Raw genomic sequence first — 25,332 nt, 5'->3', positions numbered from 1 at the left:
TTGACCAGAGACAGTTGTAACTAATTATTAAATAAATGTTAGGTTCTGTTTTCCATTACCTTTCGCGGAGTTTATTAATCATTCACTCTACGAAAATCAACTCAAGTCAATATACCGGACCAACGAATTAAATCAGTGACGATTAGCCTATTATGAAAGTCTAATTTTTCAATAATCTGAATAACATATAAGCCGTTCATGTACAAAGCCACACATATAGATCAATTGCCTTCAGTCCATGAGACCGAGTCATGTCATTATCAGACGTATAGGCTAGTCATTTCAGGACCACATGACCTTCGTAATCCATCGTGACATTTTTATACATTCTAAAGGACCAAGTAACCTTGTAAAATATTTTAGTAACACCAAGAGGTGATAAACTAGTAAATATTCAATCACTACATTTTGTACTACGCGCAATCAACAAAATAGGAAGCACCAACAACGAAAAGACAGCACCACCAACGAAAAGGCAGCACATTTGGAAGCACCGACAACGAAAAGGCAGCACATTTGGAAGCACCGACTACGAAAAGGCAGCACATTTGGAAGCACCGACTACGAAAAGGCAGCACATTTGGAAGCACCGACAACGAAAAGGCAGCACATTTGGAAGCACCGTCATCGAAAAGGCAGCACATTTGGAAGCACCGACAACGAAAAGGCAGCACATTTGGAAGCACCGACAACGAAAAGGCAGCACATTTGGAAGCACCGACAACGAAAAGGCAGCACATTTGGAAGCACCGACAACGAAAAGGCAGCACATTTGGAAGCACCGTCATCGAAAAGGCAGCACATTTGGAAGCACCGACAACGTAAAGGCAGCACATTTGGAAGCACCGACAACGAAAAGGCAGCACATTTGGAAGCACCGACAACGAAAAGGCAGCACATTTGGAAGCACCGACAACGAAAAGGCAACACATTTGGAAGCACCGACAACAAAAAGGCAGCACATTTGGAAGCACCGACAACGACATCGTAAAAATACTCGTATGACATACAACTAGGAGAGGCATGAACCGTGGACAGATCAGCCCTAGTTGAAGCTGGAGAGAAGAGTCCTTGAAGTGTGATCTGCAGCTCACACCCAGGATCCAGCCTTCAGAGCAGTTCTGCCCTCAGCCTGCCTTCCTCGCAGCATGTCATCAGGGATGTCTCCCCAGTGAAACTGAACAAACATTTCAACACCAGTATCAAAATCTCACCAAAGAACATACACTACACTGTCAAGCCTATTTAAACAAGTTAATTAGGGGGGAGGGTTTATTTTTAACGTCATATCAAAACATTATGTTAGTACAAGGTTGATAACAAACAAAAGTTAATTATTCCATTAAGTAAAACTGTGAAGTGACCCTATTGAATAATTAGCAAACAATGTTGTCAAATATTTTACAAAAAGATCCACCCTACATTTAATCTTTATCAGTTCCATAAACAGCATAACTAACCAAGGATGAGTCCAGGGGCATGTTATTCTCCAACAACAACAACAAAGATGATCATAAATATGTCAATAAAATGAAAACAAACACAGCTAAATTAAAATGGGAGCTTGGCCTCCAAGAGAAAAGGAATGGACTATACAAGTCAGGAAAACAAAGGATAAACATCAGGAAAGGAACCTGAAATGTCCATAGGATTAGGTGAAGTCCAAGATCTTCATAACACGCCTCTGCAGCTACTAGCTACAGAACAGAAAAAAAAATAGCATTGTCACTGGTTGGCCGAGAGTAACTGATTTCTTCGTTCGGCACAAGTCGACGAAAACGAGCCCCATGCTGATCCGTTTCTTCATTCTTTTATGACAGAAAGTTCACATACACACAGCAACCGATTTGGGAAGGGGCTTCCACAGTATAACTCCTCATGAGTTATAAGCAGCCCACCACACAACAGGGGAGGAAACAGTAGTCCATCTCCCACACAAGTTCAATGGCTGCACAACACATGGTCCTCAGTCAGGAGGACATAAATGGCGAAGGAAAGTTCTTCACATAACTTACGTAATTGTTGGAGTCTCTGTATGTGGTACATCGATGCACTGTCTCTTCTTCATGAAAGAAAAAGAGAACGTAAACACTTGTTGCTAACAACACTGCCTCACTTGAGTCTGTGGAAAATGAATTATACTGTCTTCAGAGGCACGAGTGCACACCGGTTTGGACAGGGGAGGGGATAGACCAGGAATAAGGTATCCCTACCCAGGTTAAATCAAAGTCGAGCGTAAACAAATAATTAGAAAAAAATTAACCCTAGATTAATAATTGCTTGGACCCCTAGATTCATCCTCGATTGTTGTCTCTTTTTTTTATTCTTTAAACAAAAAGTAAAACCTCTGAACTGAACAGTTAATTACAAAAACATTATAAATCCTAACCACAAAAGTGTTTAACAACTATGTGCCCTTAATGGGGAAAACAAATCAAACATAAACATCAGTTCTGTAAAATTAATCACACAGGGTGAGGTAAACATGAAATTCCTCACCTGACTCACTAACCAACTTAGATTTTAATCGACAATTCTCAGAAAATTTCTCACGTAAGTTAAAGGTTCCACTTGTAGTTGCAACATCAGTCTGTACAGTAGGTGAGATTTCCTCAGTTTTCCGTAATTTACACTTGAGTGACAACCATTTCCATAGCAGAAAAAGAATCATACACATTATTATACCAAGTATAAATACAGTTATGCTTATCTCCATTGTTAACATGACATTTTCACTAAAAGCTGATACGCGGGGGAAGGTACCAATCCCCACTAGATAAGGGTTTCTTACAACAATTAGTAATAAAGTACCACCAATCACAAATATAGAAATACTTTGTAAATGTTTTAACAAAAAGCTTACAACTTCCACCGGGTCTCGCAGCTGTAATTCTTCGGGCCTCGCAAAGGAACGTGAAACGACCAAATTCAAGTGAGGAATAACAGAAGGACAATCCTCGTCTAAACAATCTTCTAATGAAGGAAAAACTGTGTGTGAAGATGCTGTTAAAGGTAAAATCTTTAATTTTTTTAATTTTGACCAAGCAGCTGGAATCACACGAATCATTTGGAATTTGGCTTTAGAAAGAAAATCACACGGATAAAGTTCATTAATTTTAAGCTCATCATTCATGTACAAGCGACAAACGCAAGGGACCTCAATGTCCACAGCGCCAGGTCGATCCGCAGCAGCTAAAAACAAGGTTTGGTTCTTATTCACTAAACATTGTACTTCTAGTTTACCAACAGGGTTAGTTAGAAAATACCGTTCAGGACCAGCTTGCGTAATCATGAGGTGGGTTCCCGAATGGCATCTGTAAGCACACAGTTCACCAAGTTTCTCTGCAGTCACTCCCTGAAATAAAGCTTTAGGACATAGAGAACTTCCCATGGCATCACCTGAAAATCTGGGAACAAAACATAAACTGTCTTCGAAGGGACGACAATCCAACAAATTTCTACCCTGAATGGTCACCAGTTGCTCATTATTTACGGCTAAAAAGTTTGGCTCGTGCTCCAAGTGGCAAGTGTTATTTTTCCTGCGGAAAGGTACCGCAACAAACTGAAATAGTTTCCAATTGGAATTAACATGAACAATAGGTATCTTAAGTTTGACATACAAGTTCTCCTGATAAATGTGACAGCGACAAATAGGCAAATGAAAATACTTTTGTACTTGGGCAACACTAATAGTTAATCTATAACCGTCTTTGTTTAAAATAGTCTCCAAAATTTGCAGTTGCTGTTTTAAGTGATCAGGAGTAACCAAAACAGAGGGTATCTTATGGGAACGACATTGGTCCAAAATTTCAATTCGAGTCAAAGAATGGGATTGCTTGAGCAGTTGTGCTGCTAACAAGAGCTGAAATTGAAAAGAATGCCCTATCTCTTGTACCATTCCAGAAAATTTCACTGTCATAGATTCTCTCAAATCTTTAAGGTAATTAGTAAGGTTAACAAACTTAAACTGAATTCGTTTTAGCACACCGGACATAGCTTCATTAACCACAAAAATGGTATTACTTAGATTAGCCAGAGCAACATGATCATCTAAAATTTGTGATTCCATTAATCTAACATGTTGAGCCATTTGTTTTTGATTCAAAAATAAACTTTCAACTTGGCTGGTGACTGCGATGTCGCAACACCACCTAACAAATTCACCAATAAAGGATAGACCCCGTTTTTCTCTCTCGTCATCCTGATTGTAAACCAAATCCTCTCCAGCAGCATCATTTAATTTTGAAATTAAGATATCAGAATGAAACATAACCTGTTTCAGTTCTTTGAAAATTTTACACCAATCATTTGAACCATCCCTGGGACAGGAAGTTAAAAGAACAATGCTTTCCTGAATATCAATTAGTTTGGTTGGCCACGAGACCTTGAAATTGAGTGGGACCGAAGAAGTGTATAACATCACCTGAGTCAACGGCTCAAAGTGGGCCCCGGCCACTACTCCGACTGCGTCCCGCTGTTGATGAGGGGAAGAGGCAGCCGAACCGTCGAGAGCCCCCACTAGCACGGCCCCCACCAGCACCCAGAGGTTCATCTTCTGACCGTGGGCCCGAGAGGCTTACTTGTAGCAACCTATAACACTCTTAAATACTGATTTTAGGTACAAAATAGAGACTAGAGCACCATCACCAGCCTTTTATCAAACAAAACAAAACATAATCGAACCTCTGTTATCAATTTAGACACACTATTAACGATAAACGGAAACATAACCTGCAATAAATAAATTAAACAAACATAACATCTGGACACATTCTTACTTCTCTAACATCAGGATAGATTTTGAGGCGACCACAGTAATTTACACAAAATGAAACTAAGGATGAATAAAAGGGTTTCATACGTTCCACATTCGTCACCTCAAACACATCTTTGCCACGTCGACTCTTCTTCAATCGATATAGGTTATCCGACAGCTTGTCCTCCACTACATAGGGTCCAAACCAGCGATGAAACAGTTTCTCGGACAGACCTTTTTTTCGAATAGGGGTAAACACCAACACTTCCTGCCCAATTCTGTAATTTACAGCTCGTCTACGTTTATCATACCTGCGTTTGTCTACCTGTTGCTGTTTCTTCAAATTTTCAGCTGCTTGGCGAAGCGCATCCTTCCAACGACTGCGCAACCCCAGACTCTCGTCCTCATCTACTTGCTGATTTAAGTTGATCTCTGAGGGTAGGACGGGTTCTCGTCCATAGAGCAAAACAAAAGGGCTGAAATTAAGGGTTTCTTGTTTCGAGGAATTGTAGGCGAAAGTTACCAAAGGTAAATATTCATCCCAATTTTTCTGTGAACTGGATACATACTGAGACATCATCATGGCTAGGGTACCATTTAAACGTTCACAAAGACCATTAGTATTAGGGCGGTAACCAGAGGTCATTAAAGACTGTATGTCCATTAATTTTAACAGCTCCTTGACAATTTTTGAACTGAAAACCTTTCCTCTATCCGTAAGGATAGAAGAGGGTACAGAATGGCGACAAATAATTTGTTCCAATAAGAAATTAGCTACATCTGTTGCATTGCTGGTAGGAGTGGCTTTTGTTTCAGCCCACCTAGTACCATAGTCTATTGCAACTAACACATACTTATTTCCTGACGTTGTCTTGGGAAAAGGGCCTAGAATGTCAACTCCAATGCGTTCAAAGGGCTCGCAAACAGGTAAGGGTTGAAGTAGCCCAGCTTTCTTTTGAGGGACCCCTTTCTTCCCTTGACAGTCCCTACAACTACGTACGTATGCCTGAATTTCCTTAATCATGTTAGTCCAATAATACCGACGGGTGATTTTATCTATCGTGCGCGCTGCGCCTAGGTGTCCTCCAAAAATAGGGTTATCATGACATTCACTCAAAACTTCAGCTTTCAGATTATCAGGTACCACTAACAATTTTTCTTTACCAACCGAGTTGGGGTTATTTTTGTACAACACATCGTCAATCAAAGAGAAATTTTTGATTTTTCTGCTAAGATTATTATTGAGTCCAGAAGGGTTTTTCATTTCATTTATTAAAGGTGCCAGACTAGGGTCAGATTGTTGTAATTTAGCTAAATCAACATCCTGTAACACAAATATTGGTAATTCCAGAGATTTATCTTCATCACTTAAAGTTCCCTCTGTTACGGCATTACGACTCAGACTTTCCACATGACCATGTGCCTTACCACTACTATAACACACAGTGTAATCATACTCCATCAGTTTCAAGGCCCACCTAGTCAATCTACCTGCACTATGTGCATTGAACTTTAACCTATCAAGGTAACATAAACTATGGTGGTCAGTAACAATCTTAAACGGTTTGAGGTAGATGTAAGATCGAAACTGGTCAAGAGCATAAATCAAAGCTAAACATTCCAGGTGGGTTATTGGATATCTGGTTTCTGCATTTGTCAAAGTACGACTAGCATAGGCTATGGGTTGTAACTTTCCATCTACTCGTTGCAACAGGGTAGCCCCAATACCCAATGTACTGGCATCAGTGTGCACTTCAATGGGTAATTTCTCCTGAAAATGGGCCAACACAGGGGCTGTCGTTAATTTTTCTTTCAAAGTTAGAAATGCTTTTTCCTGTTCTGCTCCCCAGATGAATTTCTCATTTTTCTTTAATAAAGAGGACAAAGGTTTCGCAACTTGAGAGAAATTTGGAATGAATTTACGATAAAACGAGGCAAGTCCTAAGAAACTCCTAATTCCTCATTGATCCTTAGGTTGAGGAAAATCCCTGACTGCACAAATCTTTCCAGGGTGGGGCTTAATGCCTTCACTGTTTACTACATGTCCCAGGACCTCAGTTTCGAAGTACCCAAATGTACATTTAGAGGGTTTCAAAGTTAGGTTGGCATCTTGCATTCTTTTTAACACTAATTCAAGTCTGCATAAATGTTGGTTAAATGAATTTCCCACCACAAGGATGTCATCGAGATAAACTAAACATGAACCCCACTTTAATCCGGCTTAAGTTTTATCCACGTATCTCTGAAAAATAGAAGGGGCTGTTTTCAGACCGAAGGGCAAAGTTTCAAAACAGTAAGTCCCATCGGAAGTTACAAAAGCAGTTTTTTCCTTATCCTTTTCGGCTACTTTCAACTGATGATACCCAGCATTCATGTCAAGGTGAGTGAAATATCGGGCCCCCGTGAGGTGGCTCAAAAAATCATCTATCCTGGGTAGGGGATATTTATCGTCTTTAAGCACTACATTTAACCGACGATAATCAACGCACATGCGAAAGTCATTATCTTTCTTTCGTACTAACACAACTGGAGAACACCAGCTGGTGTCACATGGCCGAACTATATTGTTATCTATGTGCTCTTGCACAATTTTGTTAATAATTTCGCGTTCTCCTGGAGACACGCGATAAGGCACAGAAGAAATAGGAGGGCTATCTCCTGTATCAAGGAAGACAACCTCCTCGTGGGTGCGTCCTATTTGTGTGGGGTTCCAACTAAAACAGCCCTTGTACTTGTAAAGCAGTTGTGTTAACTTCTCGCGTTGGTCAGGAGGTAACTTAGGATTAAAATTCAATTGGGTCAGATCAAATTGGTTTTCCTCTTTAGCTTGTAAGATGGTACTTACTTCCTCAGAAGGGGAGGGGGCAGTACCTTCAAATTCATGTAGGTACCCCAATTTCATCCCTGGATGTAAGACCACTGGGTGGGGTGCGGTGTTGGTGATCCATATGTGGTTATGTTGTTTTTGATTTACGATGCTACGAGGGACTAACACTGAAAATCTACTATAAACATCCTCTTTAGGCTCAAGCAAAACCTCATCGGGTAGATCACCTCCCTGGAAGTAAACAGGTATCAGCTGGTGTGTTCGAGCATCTAGACGCAAGTGTTCGGCTACTGCCACATAACCTATCTTCACCATCCCTTCTGGTTGAATTTGGGTTAAGTTAGGTTGCTCTGTCGGAACAGCTGACTGGTTGTCCTTACCCGTTGTAGGGAAAGGATTTACTTGTTTTTATTCAGTCTGTTTACATTTCGCACGATGACTGTTTTTGGCTTCCCTCACCTCTGAGCATCTAGTGGGGATACTTAAATCAGGATGGTTTAAAGTCAGAGACAAACTCCTATCTCCTATACATGTAATGACAGCCCCATATTTGCTCAAAAAGTCACACCCTAAAATAAGCCCTTTTATTGGTGTCTCCACAAGCCCCACAGGGTGAGAATATCGAAAACTACCGAGTCTAAAGTATAGGCGACTCATGTGTTTCAACTGGTGAATTTGGCCAGACACTCCCGAGAACACTCTAGGTTCAGCGGGTTTCCAGTAGTTCTTTGGCATCAACCGATTCTCTAGTAGTGAAACAGCTGCCCCACTATCAATAAACACGGGGATTTCTGTCCCAAAAATTTTATTTGTTAAACTCAACACCCCATCGCGCTTACAAAGGGACATTTTGTTTTCCCAGGACGAGTGCACACCCCGAATGTACCCCGCCCAGGCTAGTTTCCCTGTTTCTGGTTATCTTGCAGAGATGGGCACCCCCTTCTCATATGTCCGGGTTTATTACAGTTGAAACAGATGGGTCATCCATCAGACGTCCGCTGGGGCCTATTAAAAGGTCTAGGACCCGGGCCTGGTGTTATGTTCCTAAACGGGTTACTTCTAAACTGATTGTTTGGTGGATACAAATTGTTGGGCACACCCTGTCTATACTCCTCCCTAGGCTTAAAACTCCTTTGTGGTATTGATTGAACACGCAGTGTTTTCATGTCCTCACGAATTGCTTTAACTGTTTCCCAAATTCAAATAAGGTGCTTTCAAGTGTAGCATTGGTGTTATTCGTATCCCTAATATTCCTAACGGGAACGTGTTCTGGTTTCCCGTTGCTTCCCTGTATCCTGTCATGGCTCTTTGCGTAGTATAGTCCTGCCTCAATGTTCCTAAGGTTCCCTAATAGTTGCTCAACTGTATTGTTTGGAAATAGCATAACCTTTTCAACAATATCCGACCTTAGTCCTCTTAGTAAGTACCTAACCTTGTTGGCTTCAGACATTTTTGAATCGAGTCTATTGCACAAATGTAAAACATCATAAACAAAAGCTTCGAAGGGCTCATCCCTATCCTGTATCCTTGACTGAAGTCTTAATTCCAAATCTTCTACTTGCCCTACTCGTGTGAATGCTGCTTTCAATGCAGTGGCTAGCTCCTCAAATGTGGTTAGGTTTTCTAGAGTTTTTTCGAAACTATCGTACCAACGCCCAGCAGGTCCCCTAAGGAAAGTTGGTAGATAAGAAATACATTTTTGTTCGTTCCACCCATTAACCTTGGCTGCTCTCCTGAACTGCTTCAAAAATTCTTCCACATCCTCACACTGTTTTCCCCAAAAATGACCTGGGTCTACATAGAATTTTCCTGCCTCCATGTTTTCGGAGTCTCCACAAGAATTCGCTAGCTGCAGTAATCGTATTCTATCTTGTAAGTTCACGAAAGGTTCTTCATCAGAGCTACTATTCCCTATTACGTCCTGTATTCCTGCTTTATCATCCTCATATAAACTTATGGTGAACCTCTGTGACATACCTCAACCCTTAAAATAATTGAAGCTTAAATTAACTCAGAGCCGATAATGTTTACTATATGTGAGAGAGGAGAAAAAAAATTATTTTAAGAAAATACATATAACTGTCTGCGACACCCGAAAGATAAGTAGTGAATCAATGATCATTCATCCTAATAAAACAATAATAAACAGACTGGCAATAAAAAAAAATTAAAAAAAATTCTCGCTATTAATTAAAGTGAACAAGTTAAATATAACTTAAATAGCATGGTAGTTTATCTCAGTGCTTGATTAAAACAAATGCTTCGTGATTTAACCTAAATAATTGCAACTTATATAACATAACTTAAATTTTAAAAAAAAATTAAATGTACTTAATTGATAACATAGTAATTAAATAGGTAGTTTGCTTATCCTAACAACAACAACAAAAAAATATGCTCTTATTTTAATCTCGGACCTCCTAACACAGGCTGCTGTAAGAGAAAAAAAATTAACTTAAGTATTTTAAAGTCTGAAAAACAACACATGTATTATTAACAGAAATCAAACGTAACTAATAAAATAATAGGTGCACTGGCCTTTCTTCTCTTTCCATCCTGAAATAAAGAAATGTTATTAATTTTAAAACAACACAAAATACCCTACAACAGACTTTTACCTGGCGCCTCCACCACTTGTGACGTGACTCCGTCAGACGTCCCGCGTACACCTATACACATAGCAATAAATAACCTATAACATTGGGGGGTGGTTCTGTAGCTCGTTGGTAGGCATGGTACTCAAGACCAAGTCTTCTCCCTATACAGGAAGTGTAGGGTATAATTTATGTACTGAAAAGAAACATGATTAGTTCATTCAAGCACAGATTTTATTTATTAGGATAAATACTAGAAACACGATAAACAAACTCTGAAAAAAAAAGTTTAACACATGAATTAATAACAAATAAGTTAACAAATAGATTCACGAATAAATAAATACATTAAATACACATTAAAGAGAAGTCAGCCGGCAAACAATTATCGCTACAGCAACATGGCCGTTCTCTCGTCGTCGCAGCTCCGCTGAGGAACAGTATACTTCCCAGTTACCACTACATACATGCTTATAACCAGACGTCGATTTTTCCCAAAACAAATAATAATAAATAATAGGGATGGAATAATACTACATTATTTCTTAAAAGATTAAGACGAAGATCGTCCAAGAAATGATCGTTGCGAACGAGCCATGGCCAACCACTTACCCTCTGACTTGAGGCGAAGCAAAGTTGTTTCAAACCGACGTGGACCCGGCTTCCAGAGAGGTCCCCAGGCAAAAAGCCTCGGCCCCTCCCTGGAAGGAGGTTTTAACTACAAAATTAGGCCATGCCGGAAAAAAAAAAAAACACGAACACCGGGAAAACTTAGCCAGGGGGAACTCGCTGTCCCCCTTCTTCCACAAGGAAAAATGAAAAACAAGTGAAGTCAGCCGTTCCTTCTGCGCAGGCGCGAGCGAGTTTCCCCCTCTCCCTCTTGCGCTGCTCGATTGTTTTTTTCAGTCTACGTTTCCAAAGTCGGACGCCAGATGGCAACACTAATCAGGACAGAGTCCTCGAAACGAGTACACAAAAGCCTCGCGTGGCAGAACAAACAAAATCGACGTTACACAGCGGGTTTTTCTGGAACGGCGTGTTGCAACCTCTCAGCGGGCCCTGGCCAGCGACCCGCGAGAATTAGCTAACCACGCAGCCTCGTAAAAGCCCGCGGTGCCTGTAAACTAATGTCGCAGCAACCTATATTCCAAGACCCGCGTGTCGAAATCAACCGGCCGAGCCTGGAAACGTGCACGTACACCAACACGTAAACCTGACGAGAAACAAAAGTAAAATAAATTTAAGAAAAAAAAAAATACTGAAATTTCCAGACCGCGACAATATTGATAAACAATTATGCGAGTTAAATGAGCACTCACGGAATTTTTGTGTGCACTTATTTCTTCCTCTTTATCATAAAACACCAAAAAAATCTATCAATCTTATGTCACTAGCTAGTAACCACATCAATGTTTACTAGCTAGTAGCACAATCAATGGCCATTCACTCATCAAAAGTTCACTACAATTTGGAGTTAAAGGAAGTGTGGGTATTTTTGTTCAAGAAAGATGCCTAAGTGTACTAGCCTTTATAATGGACATTTTAGCCTGTTTTCCAAACAAAAATATACTGATGAGATCATATTACTTTATTTTCATGTAACTTTAGGTAAACATAAACATAAATACCCAGTTCCAGTATGTAAAAACTGAATAACGTATATTTACAGTAAATGGTTTCACTTCCAAACCTGTTTAAAACATTTTAATACCGAAACTTTGATCACAGCGTGTGTTTACCTGTATATTTTTAGTTTGCTAGGTGTTTTTTCAATAATGCCTAATTTTAGCTTCCACATTATTTTCAGGTCAGTATTTTTTTTTTACCAACTTTAGAAAAGGAAACTTAAAAACTAAAGGAGATTAATAAAATATATATTTTTAAAACAATTAAAATTCGATAGTACTAAATAAGTTTTTTCAAATAAATTTATAATGTGTAGCTTATTTAAGTTTGGTTTGTTTCAAAATATTATATTACAGGCCCTACCTGTATGCGATTAATAACAAATTGCTGCATCACTTTAAATGCACCAAACTAGTGGTGTATTTTTCATTTTTTTCTTTGCCTTTTAATTCGAATGAGAAATCGTATTTCATAAACGTAAAAGACAATGATTAATTTAAAGATATTACGGTATTTTATAGAAACGTAGGGCGAATATAGAGAAATAAAATCCACTTGGTATAAGAACCGTTTCTCATAATCTATATATATAAAAATTTAGCTTCCGTATGTATTTGGCCGCAAAACTCGGAAAGTATACGATGGTTTGGATTGAAATTTTTACAGAACATTGCATCTTAACAGAAGAGTGTTTATATGAAATAAAAGTTTGGGAAAATCCACCGGAAAAGTCGGAAATAAAAGTTTCTATAACTAAATATCATGGTCACCCAACTTAGTTGTGACCACGCTCGACGATGCTGTACCATATTGTCGAAGTTCAAGCACATCAGGCTACTTGACCATTGTGCCTTGACGACTATAATTTACACAAATATGTATATATATATATATATTTCAAGAAAGAATAAAAAACTTTATTTAATTTGAAAGTATATTCTTTCGACTCTATTGATAAAAATACGTTTAAATTAAAAAATATTCAAATTTTTGGAGCACAGTAAAAAAAATGCATTTAACCACGAATATGCGAGTTAAACTTCAGAACGATCCAACAGCAGTCATATTTTCAAGACAATTAATTGAAGTTGGTAACGGCACTGTACCTACAAATCCAGAAACAGGAAAAATCAGCTTATCATCTGATTTATGCAACATCGTAGATTCAAAAGAGGAATTAGTAGACAAGGTATTCCAAAACATCGAAACAAAATTCAAAAATCATGCATGGTTGAGCGAAAGAGCCATTCTAGCGGCTAAAAATGTTGACGTACACGATATGAACAATAGTATTATAAACAGAATCGAAGGTGAAACAATGACATACAAATCTATTGATTCAGTAGTGCACCAAAATGAAGCAGTGAACTTTCCAACGGAATTTCTCAATTCACTCGATGTTCCAGGATTACCACCACATATTTTGAATTTGAAAATTGGTGTGCCAATTATATTGCTTCGAAATATCTGTCAGCCTAAATTATGTAATGGTACACGATTAGTAGTTAAAAAATTAATGGATAATCTTATTGAAGCAACAATTTTGATTGGACTTCATAAAGGTGAAGACGTATTACTTCCACGAATGCCACTTATTCCGACAGATATGGCGTTCGAGTTCAAACGACTTCAATTTCCAATACGCCTTGCGTTCGCTATGACCATCAATAAAGCACAAGGACAATCTTTGCAAGTGTGCGGTTTGAATTTAGAAAATGAATGCTTCTCTCATGGACAGTTATATGTCGGGTGCTCCAGAGTCGGTAAACCATCTGATCTATATGTTTATGCAAAAAATGGGAAAACAAGGAATGTAGTCCTTCCATTAGCTTTACAATAAAAATATTTAAGCTAAACACATTTTTATTTCTTCTATTACATTCCACAGCCATGCACAGTAAAATATTAAATTAAACAATGAATTAATATTAAACTGTGCCACAGCAAAGCGTGGCCGGGTTTAGCTAGTATATTATATTCTTGTTATGCCGCATAAACTAAGGATAAACCGGCCGTAGCAATCGATGGCTCGATAGGAACGTCTTCGTTGGAACTAAAATATAACTTTAAAAGTAAACAAAAATCGGACAATCATTACAATTCTAGATAGTAAACATTAATGTTAAAATCATTATTTTAAGAAATATTTTTAACTCCTACTTAGTTTTTCAAGTTTTAACTAAGCATTAAAATAGAATTGACGATTTTGAATGTGGAAATAAACATAATATTTTCTTTCATAATGATTGAACTACTTTATTCGATTTCTTTTGAGGGCGTACCGGTGTTACGATTTGAATTACTGGTGGAAATAGTGGGCGCCACCACGTGAGTGGGCACGTGGACCCGGCTAGAGCTTCTTACTCAGGGCGTTACGTGGCCCGTGTGCCGCGAGATATTAGCCCTCCTGGGATTTAATCCAGCACCTGTTCCTAACTAAGCCCGCTCTCAGCGTCGGGCACGCTTCTACTTCACCGCAGTGGGCTCTTAAGGTGGGTTTACGGTTGAAAATTAAGAATAAAGACTTAAGACTTCGTCGGATACTTACCATATGACTCTATGTAAACTAGTGGAATGGTTTATGATTGTCGTGTGTGAATTTTGACGGGTCGTGTGCAAACCATATGATGACTTAAGACTTAACAGAAATGGTTATATTTTATATTTTTCATTAAGACTTAAGGGAAGCGACCAATCACAACAAACCGGAACCTTTCAACCGGAAGTTTAAGTCTTATTATTGGACCGAGCGAGGCAGTATTTTTGGTTAGAATTCGTATATTTGTCATTTGTAATCATCATCCATTTCGAAAAAGAGATATCCCATTTGTCAATAACCTATTTCAAACCTGCTTCTCTGTTTCGAACAATGGCCGACCATGTGTTTTGTGCTGTGATTGGTTAGAATTAACGACTTCTATGTCAATCATAAACTGGAAAACGTAGTTTTGACTTAATCGTGTGCTCGATGTTAAGTTATAATTCTTAAGGAAATTAATCGTAAACCCAGCTTTAGGGCGTCCCACACGCCGCTGCCTGGGTTAAGGACCCACGTGCCCCCCCCCCCCCACGAAACACAAAGACTCGTGACTCAAGTTGGTTTTATTTACTCACACGTTACACGCCCTCATACAATCCTTCCTTGATACTGTTAGAAAACGCCCGAAGCACGAATCTATTTAGTTGAGGAGGCGAACCACGCACGTGGTCGCCTCAAGCCTTTACTTGTAACACGGGTGATTAAAAACTCCGGAGAGTATAAGAATTACTAATTAAAACAGCCCCACGGACCGAGATTGGCCCCGAGGATAGAACGAAAACGATTTGAATAGATTAACTGAGCAGAACTACTTATCGGTGAGACAATGGTGATGTCCCCGGGGTGTCTGCAGAGACGTCTTCTCTCGGCCGGCTGTAGAAGGAGACTGGGGTGAGACAAGGGCTTGCGGCAGGAAACATGCCGCCCTTCGCGCCCAACACAATTATCGTTGACATCATAGCTACTGCGTGCCCCGGGTTATTATAGAAAATAACATGAACTCTTTATAAAAATGCCAGATACACATCCACGACCAGACCGTCTGTAAATATTACTTATGTGGTAAAATATTTTGAATAAAGTTAAATGTTGGTTCCGTCGTCACCCGCTAGGGAGCGTCCTTGTCCGTACTTGCACGTATTTTATTACAAAAACATCATATATTAATGAAACAAAAGGCACTCACATACAGAATCGTCGTGACACTATTTTGGGGCGAAAAGAAAAGGTTACAATAATATTAATTCCAATTAGGGGTGCGGCGCACTGCAGCTAAAGTGCCCTCTTGCTGTAGTTCGTGGCGCGCAGTTTAAATCTCACACGTCTTCGTACGTCACGATACAAATGCCGGGTAGGAAAGGTGGTGGGAAAGGGAACGGAGGATGATCAGGCTCGTGGGGCGAAAACCCGGCTGACGTCAGTTTACACTCCACTTGTTCAGTAAAGAAAGTGAGAAACAGATCCACCACTATCGCGCAAATGTATGCTGTTCTAGTCCTTGTATACTTCTCGCTTTGATTCTCAAAACTCGTTCACTCCACACCAGTTACCCCCAAGTCGAATTTTTACAAAAACCTGTGCACCTTATGGTACAAGTAAAATAGTCATGTGAACTGGGATTTGAAAGGGCTAAATATGACGAACATGCGCGTAATTATTAGTCACGATTAGTTATAGGTAGTAATTTTTGTTTTCTTTTACGGCCTATATTTCTTCCCCCGAACCACGAACCAAAATATACAATAGTTATTTAGATCAAGAATGTGGAAACAAATGAATGATAGGAAAACACTAATAAAAATAAAAATCTAATATAGCTGTTATCTGATTATATAAATGACCAGTAAAAAATGTCTATAAGTATCTGTAAATATTTTTTAAAAGATTTTTAATACCATTTTAAATTATTAATTTGTTTGGTAATATTAAATCAAGAGCAGGTAGATGATAAAATAGCTAAGCATTAACAATGAAGAGGATTAGGGCATGTGATGGTACGGTAGGTTGAACGTGAAGTTTAACAGCGGAAATAGGGGAGTGAGGGGCTTGTTGTAGCGGTTCTCATGAAAACTAATATATCTTGAGATCCATTGATTAAATTGATACTAAATAAAGATGGATAGAGGATGTAACCCTTCCTCTACCAAATCAAGTAAAAATAATACCATAACTATTGGTCATTATTTTACAATCAATTATTTTTTAGAAGAAGTGCGGTGTTACAACTTACCTCGTGCTTGGGGCAAGTTGTAACTTCTACCAGGGCAAGTAGTAACGACAAAAAAAAACAATAATACCTCTAATCATTTATTATTTGTCTATTTTTAACAAAATTTACATCTTTCTGAAGTAGGTATTATGTAATTCTTATCAAAAATCAACTTAAATACACTTTTTAAGTAATTAACACCTAAAAAGTAAGTAATTAACAGTTTTATTTAGTAAAACACTACTAATAATCATCATGGCACTTTTAAATCACAGTAAGTAATTAAATTATTTATATCTAAGGTATGCTTCGTAATTATCTCTTTTTAATATCTATCTAACAAAGTATTGCACTTATATAAGAATCAACATTTGGTGGGTTCCATTATAATTAAATTCAAGTATTCATCTGAGCTACAATTAATACAAATAAAAGATATAGTGTCTCCTGTAACACATCCTACATGTGCCCACATCTTACAAATGATACACTCGACCCAATCTTCTTTATTTGAATCTGCGTAAGCTTCACCACATACCAGACAATACCAGCTTTCCGAATACTGCATATTTTTTTCTAAAACTTCAGCTGCCGCTAACTCGTACACTTCTTGGCTTTGTGTTGCCCGCTCTGACTTTCTTTTATACACCCTCATTCTAGAAGAAAGGAAAAAAAAGTAGGTATCTACATCATAACTTGGGGTATGTTGTAACACGTTAAACAAGCCCCGGGATTTTGTTACAATTAACCCCATGGTATGAGTTTTAACATTTATCAAGATAACTATTTAACAATTTAGCAATCTTAAAAACTGTTACATATTATCAGATATAGATAAATTTGAATGTAAATAAGATATAGAAAGTTTGAAATTAGTCGATAATAATAACGCAAACCAAAATTTTAAGACAGTACAATTTTATATTACGTGGAAAAAATGAAGCGCGTGCACACTTACGCTCACTGCGCCGGCCGGCGGACACTGGCTATGGCAGCATGATGTGGCGCGGTCTATAGGTCACATCGAGTCAAATAAATACGCTAATAAAGTTTAAGATCCTAGTGAAAAGAGCCTGTTACTGCTTACCCCTGTTACAACAAGCCCCTCGCTCCCCTACCATAGGTTTACATGACCTATAAGACCCCAGGATGTGTTCCCAACACGATCTAATATTAGGTTCGTCTCAAATATCATCTAAACTCTTACTATTACACAAACCGAGAAACTATTGTTTCTTGATTGAATTGTCAGGCCTAATATTTTATAATTAGCAATTAATAAAAAAAATTATTTAAATAATAAATAACATGAAGTAATTGGAAGGAAGAGGTGAGACACTAGAAAGTAAAGAAGATAAGTCAGGCAAGCGAGTGACTGTGAGGTAGGGAAGAGGCAGCGCACACTCGGTCACTCACTTGCCCGCCAGCTGCCCCGAGGTATACTCGGTCCGCTGCAGTCGCCTCGCTCGAGAATGTGTCCCGTCACGGCCCAGTTACCGCGCTGGTAGCCGAGCAGGTCCCCCAAGCACTTTAGTCCCCACGTAGCGCACATCGGCCCAGAAGTCGCAGAGGAGGCCGATTGTGGGCGCACCGTGCGTGGGACCCTGCATGACACCGTCTTCCCAGTGGGCCATCGGGACACGAGATCAGGCAGCCCTTCAAGCTGTTGCACTGGCCACCTGCAACAGCAACCGATAAAGCTGTTTCAGTGGTCACCTGTAACAGCAACCATTCAAGCAATTGCACTGTTCGCTTGGAACATGAACAATTCCAGCTGTTGCACTGGTCACCTGCAACAGCAACCGTTAAACTGTTGCACTTTTCACCTGGAAATTATCGTTCAAACTGTTGCAGTGGTCACCTGGAACAGTAACCGTTCAAGCTGTCGCACTGGTCACCTGAAACAGCAAGATTTCAAGATGTTGCAATGGTCACCTGGAAAATATTGTTCATGCTGTTTCACTGGTCACCTGGAACACCAACGTTCAAGCTCTTGCATAGGTCTCCTGATGCAGCAACCGATAAAGCTGTTTCAGTGGACACCTGCAACAGCAACCATTCAAGCGATTGCACTGGTCACTTGGATCATGAGCAATTCAAGCTGTTGTACTAGTCACCTGGAACAGCAACCGTTAAACTGTTGCACTTTTCACCTGGAAATTATCGTTCAAACTGTTGCAGTGGTCACCTGGAACAGTAACCGTTCAAGCTGTCGCACTGGTCACCTGAAAAATCAACCGTTCAAGCTGTTGCACTGGTCACCTGCAACATTCAAAAATTTTCACTTGTAACCATCAAGAGCAAGCGTTCTACATAATGTTAATCATGTAAATCAGCAAGCTGATTCGAAGATGTTATTTTGGAAATACGCCATGTTTGGGTACACCTTAGGTCATAATAATACCCAAAAAAAAAATAATTGGTTGTCTGTAAAGTCGGTTTACGGACGATAGTTTAACGTGACAACGTCATAACAAAACATTGATGAAATGATTGATCCAGAAGAAAAGGAAATATCATATTCGGCCTGAGACTGAGCCGTAATAGGTTTTTGCAACCAAACCATTTAGGCATTAAAAATATTATATTCTTTAAGGAAGAATTTTTTTTTTTAAATTTTTCTATCTTTTGTATGATAAAATCTACCTCTGCATACTTTTATAAACAAAATTGAATCATTTTTATCGAATTATCACTATTTTGTATGTATACAAAGGAGTGAATTTAATTAATAAATTTACTTATATTTGCATTCATTATTCAAATATATTTATTACTTTTGAAATGTTACGTGCGCCGTATTAATTTTTACAAGTACAAAAAAAAACTTCGCACATGCCGGGATTCGAACCGAAAACCTTACAATTAGAAGATGCCATATATACATTTATAAAAATTTTGTTCACGGTAGAGGAATAATATTATTTCGTTTTTATAACTCGCCTTTATAACAAATACGCATCCCAAATACACCAAACTTATTTATAATGTGTTACAATATTTTTTTAAAATATTGTGCAAAAGATCCCGGTTGTAATTTGAATTATTATGTGTAACTGTAAAACACAATTGTTGATTCAAAACGTATTTGGATATTCAACATTACTTTTAAATAACTGTACCGATTGTGCTGAAAATCGGTGGACGATCGTTAAATTACATAATATTAATAATTCAAACGACGAAAATATTATTGAAAAGTCAAATCGATGGTCGTTCCAATCGAGTGGAAGAGAGATGCCACGCATGCGTACAATGAGCATGAAGAGAGATGCCACGCATGCGTACAATGAGCAAATAGGACACACCCGTAGTGGGACATCCGTAGTGGGACACTTTTTCGTGCGTGCAGCCGGCGTTCATTGATTTATTAGACGTTGTCACGTCAAAAATGAAAAAAATAGATGAAAATTACGTGAAACATGAACATGCAAAAACACAGAAAACAGGTAAAACCAGCCGGTGTCAAAAAATTTAAATTCATAAGCACCACAGAAAATTCCGAGTAAGGAATTAATAAAAGTTTTGTTGCAGGCCAAACTGACACAATGGGGCTCAAAAGCCTAGAGTGTATCAACAAGGACAACACAGCCACAAATAAACTAAACCAAGATGATATTAAACAAATAATGTGGAAAAACAACGGCAACACAGAAACGCACAAATGATTCAGTCTGTTGGTGCCTCAGGACGGGAAAAGATCATTTCCCGAAATGTCGCATCAATTAACATATCGTTTTCGTCGATACTATCGTCATTGTTGTGTCTAGAATATCAGTGTTATCATATAGCCAGGTTTATAATAGCTCCTTTTTTTGTGGTGACTTAAGTGCGTACGGGTTTGCTATGTTGTTAAACATGATGTCTTAATTTACTCAATTATTAACTAGACCAAAATTTAAACGGTTCCAAAGAAAAGTTGTGTGTTTCATTGGACAGCAATAAAAGTGAATCGTATTGTGGAGGTTTAATGTGTCCATTATTCACTGTCTTCTATATTAATTTTCAAATAATCAATTATTTTTACATATTACCTAGCCAATTAATCTCGTGTATTTTTCCGAATCAAAATATATTTATTTCTCACTCACCAGAGATCTTACCAATATGTGTTGTAAGTTTTCTGGCCCAACATTAAAGATAACTATACGTTTATAAAATCTATTCCATAGGCACTTTAATAATATCAGAAACTGGATGATTTTTGAAAAATATTAATTAATTAACAATTTAAAATTTGCGCAAAATGAAATTATTCGAAATATTCTGAAGAGAAATTTTTAAATTTTCGGAAAACAATATGGTTTGTTTGTAAAATGACAAAGAAAAGAATCCTATATGGCCATTTATTATGTATGCGTCAAAATGGTTAGTTATTCGGCAAATTTTTTTATAATTTATAGATTAATAATACAAGTTTGCCTCATGTTCAAATTATGTTAGCAAAATCAAGTTATTTCCAAGTTTTATAAGAAAACTCGTACTTGGTACACTTAAGAGTCAGTAACACTACCCAGGTAAACTCCGAAGCGTGGCTGTATGGCTGGCTGGGTGGCGGGACTGGAATGTGACAGGGGGGTAGGGGGTGGTGGGGACCTAGTTTGCAGACTTGCTTCTTCTGTTTCTTTCTCTCCAATTCTTCCTTGACCAGCCATCCTCAAACCGGTTTTCTACCCCTACAAACTTGAGTGGCCATTATGATTGACAGTTGTGGTCCTGCCGGGCGCTCGGGGCAGGGGCTGGACACAGCGTGAGACATTGATGAAGGGATTTATATACCGAGAGAGATGTCGCAACGGTAACACATTTGACTCGCATTTAGGGAGACTCGGGTTCGATTCTCAGTCTAGCCGTCCTGCTTTAGGTTTTCCATGGTTTCCATAAATTACTCTAGACAAATGTTGGGTTGCTTCCTTAACACAAGCCGTGGCCGATTATTTTTCCAAACCCTGTTCTTGTTTAAAGTTGTGCGTAACCATTAATAATCACCTCGCCGTCAACGAGACTACGTAAAGCCTACTCATAAAAATTGCTCTTATTTTATGATTTGCTAAACGTTAAATCTAAACTGACAGAACTTTAAATTTTCATAAATTGCTAGTCCTTTTTTATTTTATGATGGAATGTTATGCTTATTTATTTAAAAATTCCATAATATGTGACTAAAAATTAGTGATGTACACAATTTTTTTCTATAAGCAATGCTATTTTCTTATGATATTGATTTTATTTTTAATAATTTTTATTGTAGCTTACATGGCGCTATGTAAATCAGCGTTCTTTGAGTTTGGTGTGGTATGTGTTGTTATTAATAAACGTCTGAATAACTTCGTCGTTGAGGTATGTGTTTTTCAATAATAAAGCAGTGTGTGCAAAAGAAAACCTTGATAGATTGTAAGACTATATTGATTTTTAGAGTAGCAATGCTTTATTATAGTTTTTGAGATTTTGAAAACCAGCTTTTAACCCAGTTCACGCCATGAGCTTATGCACCTTATCTAACCGAAAGGATCTCTGGGAGAATTCTAAAAACTTCTAGCCCTCATTAGCTTAATTGAAAACTTTTTTTAAATTTTATTTATTTCCAGCTTTACGCCAATAAACTTTACTTCATTGACTGCCTTTTTTTACGTTCACCTTCGTCATTTAATTGTGTCATAAATTATGTTATAAAGAATTATTTGGATAAAGAGTACGGACTAAGAATACCATATTAAAAAAATAGGGTAGGAATTGGCTATCTAAGTAGCCTATACATAAAAACATGTTAACACATTTGCAAAAATAATCATTTTCTGTATTGATATAAAGTACTAAGTATTAATTTAGCCTAACAATAAAAAAACAAGTCAGCATATCCATTTTCATATAAATTCCCAAAAAAACTGCCAAACATTACATAGGTACCTTACCCTATTTTGACAGTAAACAAATCTTGAAGTCATAATATAGTTAATTCATAGATCAAATATTTAAACTGTACACAGTAAAACAAAGACATATCATTGTTAGAATAACCACATCTTGTAGTAAAGTTGGCAAATTCGTAAATCCTTTGTAATAGTTAGATACTAGGAGTAAGAAATGTGTATGGCACAACCAAAATAAACGGGAAAAAAATCTTATAAATGTAGGAGTCATAAAAAGCAATGTCACAAACAAAACACAAATAAAATATGTCCAATACGAGTACTGTTAGTTTTCAGCATAATGAACGTTCTCGTAGACGAAAATAGCAAAATTTCTGTTATATAAAACAGGTAATTTTGAGTACCATAACCACACATATACTAATATTATAAAGAGGAAAGATTTGTTTGTTTGTTTGTATTGAATAGGCTCCGAAACTACTGGACCGATTTGAAAAATTCTTTTTCCATTAGAAGCCGACATTATCCCTGATGAACATAGGCTACTTTTTACCGCGTTATTTATTAACCACATTATTTAAGCAACAAATTTAATTTTTTCTCTCCCTGATGAACATAGGCTACTTTTTACCGCGTTATTTATTAATCACATTATTTAAGCAACATATTTTAATTTTTCCATCTTTGTAATTCAGTAACTAGCAACTGTCCGTCGTCGACGTGTCTCTCTTGACGCTCGCGTTCCCACCACCGCCTGCCTCTGCTCCAGCGCCCCGCCCACACCCCGCTCGGCTAGCTAGGCAGCAGCATTTCACCTAAGCGTCACTGCAGTGCGGGAGGGGAATGAATGTCACAAAATAAAGTGCCACGCGGCTCACTTACGCGGTCGGTCGGGTCCCTACGCAACGGTTGTGTGCGATAAGGTATATTTTTCCTTGAAAATATTTTGAATTTTTTATAATTTTTCAATTACCACTTCATATAGGCCTACAGGCTAATTCCTGTTCAACACTTCGTCTGTTTTTGTTGTATAAGTGCGCACGCATGACACAATTTATTTAAATATAAAATATAGACAGAGATAGAGTGATTATATATATATATGAGTTAGATAGAGAGAGACAGAGATAAGTTGAGATAGAGCGAGGTATAGAGAATGAAATGGGTTAGATAAAGAGATATATAGATGTATAGAGCTATATAGAGATTTATATATAGAAGAGATAGAGATAGTGTGAGGTATATATGTATATATGTAGATATGTAGATATAAAGATATAAATAGCGATAGAGATACATAGATATATAAAGATGTAAATAGAGATAAATATATGTTTAAAGAGATGGATAGATGATTTGTATATGTGAAACTACTTCAAACATATACAAAACAATACCGATTGAGGCATTGCAATGCATGCCTAGCATTAGATAGATAATGGAATCTTTTCAATATTAGTAATGTCTTATTTTTCAGCTTTTTTCTATAGTGCTTTAGAGTCCAGATTACATACAGATTATATACAGTTAAATTATACACTGGCAGAACAACGTCTGTCGGGATCTAAAAGTGATATAAATTATTTTGCACACTAGACATTCAAATTAAGAAGACAATTACTAACTACATCTGATTTCGAAAAAGGTCCCCTTCACCATGTGTTCAGCCCGGGCAACGCCGGGTACTGCAGCTAGTAATTAATATCTTAGTAGACAAATAAATTGGTCGCTTTGCTTCCAGCACTTGGAAAAAGTTTAAATTAAAAGTATTAAGCTATGTCAATTTTACAAGCATATAACACACAATGAGAAAACAAATACTATTCTACATCAGTTAACCGCAACAATACTACAACTACTAATAATAATTATTTATTCCTAGTGCATATTAACAATAACTGACATAAAAAAAAACTGAAATGCGTTTGTGTGGCTATACACACAAGTCGTTGTTCATATAATGCATTAAAAAGTAATGCAGAATACAGTAGTGTTTGATGAGCACATTTTATTTATTATTTTTTTATTTAATTAAAGTAAGCTAATTTCATATTTAAAATGCAATGAAACAAAATCACGTGGCTTCTACAAATACATTTGATTTTCATTATTTTTTACTTGCAGTTTTGGCCAAAAGATTTCTCTGTGCTTCCTCGATACTCTTGGCATTCCTAATTGGCATTGAGCGTGGAAAGCGGGGATCAACAATCTCGGGGAGAAGGCATTCCATGTAAAATGTACGAAGTTTTTCTTTCATTTCGTTCTCCCAGAAATTGTCATCACGTTCAACGCGAATGGTGTGCAGCCCGAGAGGAGTCCAAATGGAAAGAATACAATAATCTTTTTTTGTGATCTGAAGTTGTCCTTGAACTTGATAGTAATAGTTATGTTATTGGTTCATACTGTAATTTCCTTCCAAAAATTTCACAGCTTTAAATTTTCCCGCCATTATGGCATCGGTAGGGTGCGCAGACATTATACCATACGGACACTTCACTTCTACTATTCCTGAACTGTTGTCCAGTAATCCGTCGGGTGTGGCTCCTAGGAACGTAATATCAGCATGTACAAAAAGTCCACTCTGACTTATTTTCAGCCCGGTTTCATTTTCTACTTCCCTGAGTGCACGTTCTTCGTTGACCTTCCCATGCTGTATAGGAGGTGTATTGGGCGAATAGCCATACAACATTTGTTTCACTAGACGCTCACAACTTGTCTGACAACTTGTAGATACTACAGTCTCCATCTGCAATTACTTTGGCATATATGCATCCGTACATGTCCATACTAGAAAGGAACCCCTCGGCGATAATTGCTGCCTCCATGCTACTAGAACTCTGGTCAGAATTCCAGTTTTTGAAACAGGTATGTTCCTTTGGTGTTTCACTGCGCACCTCTGCACGGTGACAGA

General features: G+C 37.9%; 2 protein-coding genes across 4 annotated transcripts in view; both read right to left on the bottom strand.

The window, feature by feature from the left end:
- The window catches only part of LOC134540762 (uncharacterized PE-PGRS family protein PE_PGRS46-like), a 38,138-nt gene extending 36,851 nt beyond the window's left edge, over positions 1-1,287 (bottom strand). Inside the window, exon 1 of the mRNA XM_063383670.1 lies at positions 1,011-1,287. Within this exon, the coding sequence (XP_063239740.1) occupies positions 1,011-1,025 (15 nt within the window). The 5' untranslated portion in view covers positions 1,026-1,287. The remainder of the gene's footprint in view (positions 1-1,010) is intronic.
- Positions 1,288-1,354: 67 nt separating this feature from the next.
- Positions 1,355-25,332, bottom strand: part of LOC134540763 (uncharacterized) — an 81,974-nt gene continuing 57,996 nt past the window's right edge. For all 3 annotated transcript variants that reach the window (XM_063383671.1, XM_063383672.1, XM_063383673.1), the window contains 2 exons: positions 17,968-18,230; positions 1,355-4,600 (listed from right to left, as the gene is read on the bottom strand). In XM_063383671.1, the coding sequence (XP_063239741.1) occupies positions 2,462-4,552 (2,091 nt within the window). In that variant the 5' untranslated portion in view covers positions 4,553-4,600; positions 17,968-18,230 and the 3' untranslated portion in view covers positions 1,355-2,461. The remainder of the gene's footprint in view (positions 4,601-17,967; positions 18,231-25,332) is intronic.

The sequence above is a fragment of the Bacillus rossius genome, chromosome 17 (genome assembly GCF_032445375.1).
Source record: "Bacillus rossius redtenbacheri isolate Brsri chromosome 17, Brsri_v3, whole genome shotgun sequence".
Taxonomy (NCBI): Eukaryota; Metazoa; Arthropoda; class Insecta; order Phasmatodea; family Bacillidae; genus Bacillus; species Bacillus rossius.
Note: the sequence above shows the minus strand (reverse complement) of the source record. Positions and strands in the feature narration are given on the sequence as shown.